The following is a 5,102-nucleotide window of genomic DNA, read 5'->3' on the forward strand; positions in this document are numbered from 1 at the left end:
GGAGGGTTAGTTCGTTTTGCTTTGGTTTTCTTTAAGCGTTGTCAGCGTCCGGAAATCTTGGCACAAAAGAAACCCCAACCCTAACATGCACGTTGCSGTCCAATTTAACCCAGTGGCAGAGGAGTGAAAATGCCGGTGAGGCTGCTCGCTTTCCGCAGGGACATGGCTGGAGCAGAGAGGAGGAGGAGAACCAAGGCCGAGGTTTCACCGCGCCCGCAGCTCAGCCAAGCTGTTGTTTTAAAAGAGCAATAAAAGTGAATTATGGCTAAACGCCTTCTCACTTAATGGTTTTAGACGGGGATCCCCAGCCCCGGCAAATACGTAAGAGGATTTTTATTTGTGCATGTGTTCCTGCAATTGATCTCTTTGATGACATTCTCATTCATAGAAAGAGTTTGATTTATGACTTTCGGAAGAATTGCGTTCAGCCCTTCCAGCTATAACCCACGCATCCCAGCTCCACAGCGTGTTACAGGGCTGGGAGAAAACACTCCTCGCATGGACGGACAGCAGAGCCCCGTTCCCAAACCCCCACCCAAGCCCCACTCTCTTGTGTAATGTAACCACACTCACACGCACTCACACGCACGCACCGAGCCGCGAACGAGCCCGCCCGGGATCCCCCGGCCCCGGAGCGACAGAGCCGGCTGGCATCTGTTGCTCGGTTCTAGCCCGAAGGACGGGGCTCACCCTCCGCTTTGGGGTCCGGCAACGCCCGCTGGCAGCCAGTTTGGTGGAGATTTCTGCAAGCCCGTCTTTGCTGCGTCCAGCAGAAGAGTGGGGAGCCCGAGGAAATCGTACCTTTAAAGTCAGAGCTTCCCCTTTTCGTTATCAGTCTTTCTCCTCGCAAGAAGGTTTACACAGAAAAATGTCTTCGGGTCTGCCCCCGCACCGCCCCCGAGAAGGATGGAGTGGAGAGACTGGTTCCTCCCTAAATACTTTTTCTTCCCCTGCTTTTCTGCCACCCTTTTGATTTCACAGGCACTAACTTCTACATTTCCTCTCCTCCTAGGTCTGATTTCTTGGATTATTTAGCACGTGAGAAGTAACCAAGCACATTCTCTGTGAGCTCTGACGGTTTTTTAAGATATGTTTTCTGAAAAATCTTGCTGGCTGCTAAGCACTACTTTCTAGAAAAACAGGATTATTAAAAAAAAAAAAAGGGGGTTTCGTTCATGTAACAGGCTGGTTTCTGCAGGAGATGCTTATCCTACTGAGTCTCGCTTACGTTTTGCCTGTAACCGAGAAAGTCCTCGTTCCTGCTTTTGTTATAGCTCAGCATTTCCAAGCTTTGTATCCTCACAGAGATAAGATGCTACATTTATACATTAAAAGRAACAAATCTCCATCAAACCTGTACACGGTTTTAATTTGTTTAGTTTGTTTTTTCTTCCCATGTGAGAATCCTTACAATAAAGAAAACGAACGAGATTTTCCTCTCTAATTAGTGTCCTAAATTGCCAAAAGATGAGAGCTCGTAGTCAGAACGTTGGCTTTTGATTATTAGTAAATTAATAGTGAAAGGGATGGGGAGAGATACCCGTCATGTTATCAACCTTGAAACTAGAGAGACAGAGAGGAGATAGAGAAAGAAAAAAGAGAAAGCTCCTTGTAGCAAACAAGAATTTATTCTACCAAAAATACTTATGACAACGCATCCTAATGTAATACAAAAATAAAAAGAAAGTGAAGATACATTCCTATATGATCACTTTCTTACAGACCTCATATATTGCTTTCATAGAAGGACCTAGAATGTGGCTAGGTTAAAATTGAACACAACTAAAACTTCATAAGAAACGGCAAAATGGCATATCAGAGGGAAGTAACAAACCGAAAATACTGAAGAGGTAAAGGGAGGGGGRAAATAAAATTAATTCACTGGGAAAAAAAAATGAAGAATAAGGAGGAGGAAGCAGGACCCTTCGGGAGGACGTCTTTAATTTCTTAGTAATTCAGATGCTGCAAGTCAATTGTGGTGAGTGTGTCTGTAAAAAAGTCAAAACTGTCAGCAGAAATATCTACGGGACTGTCCAGAGATCCTGGCAAACTGGGGGAAACTGCATCTGAAAGCTGTAGGCAGGAATCTGTGGAGAAAACGTTAAAGTCCTGTAAAGAAGGGACATCTAGGGCCTCAGGACTGTCATTGTTCAGGCCAGCTGCACAGTTCTGGGCCATTGTTGAGAGGCAGTTTTGAACAGTGGGTGACTGATGTTGAAAATGTTTCAGATTTTTCTCATTGCTTGTTAAAGGCGAAACGGGGAAAGTTTGGGATTCGCCATTGTGCGCATTCTGAGCCTGCTGCTGGGAGAGGGCATTCTGCTGGAAAGCRTAGCCTTCCCGCTCCAGGAGAGCGCCGGAGACGTTGCTGAGGGCTTGCTCGAAGAGGGATTTCTCCTCCTCCTCCTCTTCTTCCTCCTCCTCCACCGCTTTTTCGGGGTCCTCTAGGTTCTTAAATTTCCCCTCGCTGTTTTGATTCTCCTTGCACTGGGTCTGTCTCTTGTGCTTCATCCTCCTGTTCTGGAACCAGACTTTGACTTGTCTCTCAGTCAGATCCAGCAAGGCTGCAATCTCAACCCTCCTTGGTCTACAGAGATACTTGTTGAAATGAAATTCTTTCTCTAGCTCCAAAAGCTGGGTGTTGGTGTAAGCCGTCCTCAGGCGCCTAGATCCACCGCTACCGCTATCGGGGATTTCAAGGGGGTCTGTTAAAAAAAAAAAAAAAAAAAAAAAAAAGAAAAACACCACCACCACACGCACCCCAAAGCATCACCGCCAGAACAGTGAAAGCAAAGACACGGGGACGCGCACACAAAACAGATAAATGCACGGATTGAATTTCAGCACCCCAGCACATCGCATCCCGGGGGGGTGGGGGGGAGTGCTCTCTCKGCATGTATGTGTCTATATCTATATGTCCATATAGCATAAAATAGCAACTGCAACAAAATGGCCGCCTTTGGATGCAGTAAACCCATTGTGTTGCACTGCTGAGCGCCCGGTGCTCTGTGCCCCTCGGCCACCTCCGCCAAATCGCTGCCTCCAGCTCCCCAACCTCCCCACACCAGAGCAAACTTTATATTAGCCATACCGCAATTTATAATTAATGCATCAGCTGCTTAGCTGAGCGGGAGCAATCTATCACTCTTCATTACTGTCAAATATCCTAACTCTAGGACGGCGAGACAAGAGAGGTCAGCTCCAACTCAAATAAATCATCCCGCATTAGGCAAGTTTGGGGAAAGTTTGGATTTCCATCGAGCCCCGCCAGCTCCGTCCTTCCCGCCTGCCCGTCCTCCGCCTCGTCCCCCCGCGAARCCGGGGGGATGCGGGGAGCCAAAATAGCGGCCCGGCGGGGCTGGCGGCACGTCTTTGGACTGACCTTTGTGGCTGAGGCAGGCAGGTCCAGCGGCTGAGGCGGAGGCCGAGGCGGGCGGCAGCGAGGATCGCTTGGACGCCTTTTTCTCTTTCATCCAGGGGTACTCCGGGGGCGGCGGGGCTCCGGCGGGGCCCGGGCTGCCGCTGCGGCCGCGGGGGCTCGCCTTGGGGCGACCGCCGCCGCTGTGGCGAGGGTGGCTGCCGGGGTTCAGGCTGGGGATGGTCTGCTCGAAAGGAGGAGGAATCAGTGTCGAGTGTGAAAGCGTCGAGTTCTTGATTGATGAACTTTGAAATGTATCACCGACAGGGGGAAAAGATGTCAGGCACTCAGCAAGCGATGGCTGGCTATTGATAAAACCGATCTCTCGCTCAAATGCGAAATTCATGGCCTTCAACTGGCAGCCCCCGCGGAGAAAAAGTTCCCTCGGATTCAGGGGGCTCGGGGGAGGGGGAAGGCCCAGGAAAAAGGAGAGAGAGGAGAAAAAAAATATAGCATAGAAGATCGCTGGTGGGGTGTTTTTTTTCTAATTCACTGATTACAGCCGTATGGGGACCGTGCTACTATTAAACTATTGAATTCATGGAGACAAGGTTGAAATTGGACCGAATTGGCTGTCACATGATTGCCTCTGCCCAATGACAATTTGGGCTTTAATCAAAAGAAGCCACTGTCTGTTTGATTGATCCAAAAAAGTCGGGAAGGAACGCCTCATTGGGGGCCAGAAAGGCTTTATTTACACTTTTTTAAAAAAAGGGAAATGATATCTCGAGTATCTATCCCCTTGGCGTCCTAATCTGAAATGATCGGGAGTGGGGGTGGAGGTGCGTGTGCGTGGATATGTTTGTGTGAGAGGCTGCGAGTGTGTGTGTGTGTGTGTGCGTGTGTGCCTGTGTGTGTGTGTCTCTGTGTGTGTGGCTGCTTGTCCTGCAGCCTGCTGCCTTCCTCGCATCCACCCGCACACTCTTCTCTCATTGTTTGGGACTGTCAGGAAAACGCTTTGCACCTCACAAATCATTTAAGCACCTCAATCTGACGCCTTGAGTCATTAACAAAGTAATCCATTAATCTTCAAAGTTTTGACACCGTCAGGCCCCCGCATAAGAAGTTGCACCCAGGCAGGAGTCTGAAGCAGAGGGTCTTGATTTTTTCCTAGGAATAGCACTTCCTCCAAAACTAGTTTCTCCTTCCCGACTCAGCCTCAATGGGCTTCTTTGTATGTTTTATTTGTTTGTTTGTTTGTTTGTTTGGCTTTGAATTCTTGTTTGATTTTTTTCTTTCTTTTTTTTTTTCCTTTTTCCCTTTTTTTTTTTTTTTTTTTTTTTTTTTCGGTGGTTATCGGGTGTACAGTACGGAGAACAATTGGTCGCCGGTGCTGAGCCATTGTTTATCAGGATCTTCCTCAGCAACCTTGCTTCGAGGGGAAGAGTCACATAGGCAGCAGCCCTGGCGCTTCATGACTTCCCTCTCCAGTTGGCTTCCCGGGATTGGACCGTAAAAAATAACCCTAGGAGAACCTCTCTGGGCGAGCCAAATCGCAAGGCTGCAAACGCGTCTGGCTGTTGCCTCTTAAAAAAAAAGTATATATCCCGTGCCTTAGATTGCAAACGATACTCCCGTCTGCTGGCATAATTTGCTTAATAACCGTAGTAGGCTGGGTCTGGTGAGTATTTTCGATTACCAGGAAATATATGGGCTGGTAGCGGGTTTGTTTTCAAGGGGCCAG

General features: G+C 48.4%; 1 protein-coding gene across 1 annotated transcript; it reads right to left on the minus strand.

Moving 5' to 3' along the window:
- Window positions 1-1,170: 1,170 nt before the first annotated feature.
- Window positions 1,171-4,615, minus strand: HOXA2 (homeobox A2). The gene is made up of 2 exons (XM_057365501.1): window positions 3,383-4,615; window positions 1,171-2,705 (listed from the first exon to the last, which is right to left on the minus strand). The coding sequence occupies exons 1-2, from the start codon at window positions 3,762-3,764 to the stop codon at window positions 1,948-1,950; spliced, it is 1,140 nt and encodes a 379-aa protein (XP_057221484.1). The 5' UTR covers window positions 3,765-4,615; the 3' UTR covers window positions 1,171-1,947.
- Between the last annotated feature and the right edge of the window lie 487 nt (window positions 4,616-5,102).

This window comes from Malurus melanocephalus, unplaced genomic scaffold, assembly GCF_030028575.1.
Source record: "Malurus melanocephalus ecotype Western Australia unplaced genomic scaffold, MMel_1.1 scaffold_53, whole genome shotgun sequence".
Classification (NCBI taxonomy): domain Eukaryota; kingdom Metazoa; phylum Chordata; class Aves; order Passeriformes; family Maluridae; genus Malurus; species Malurus melanocephalus.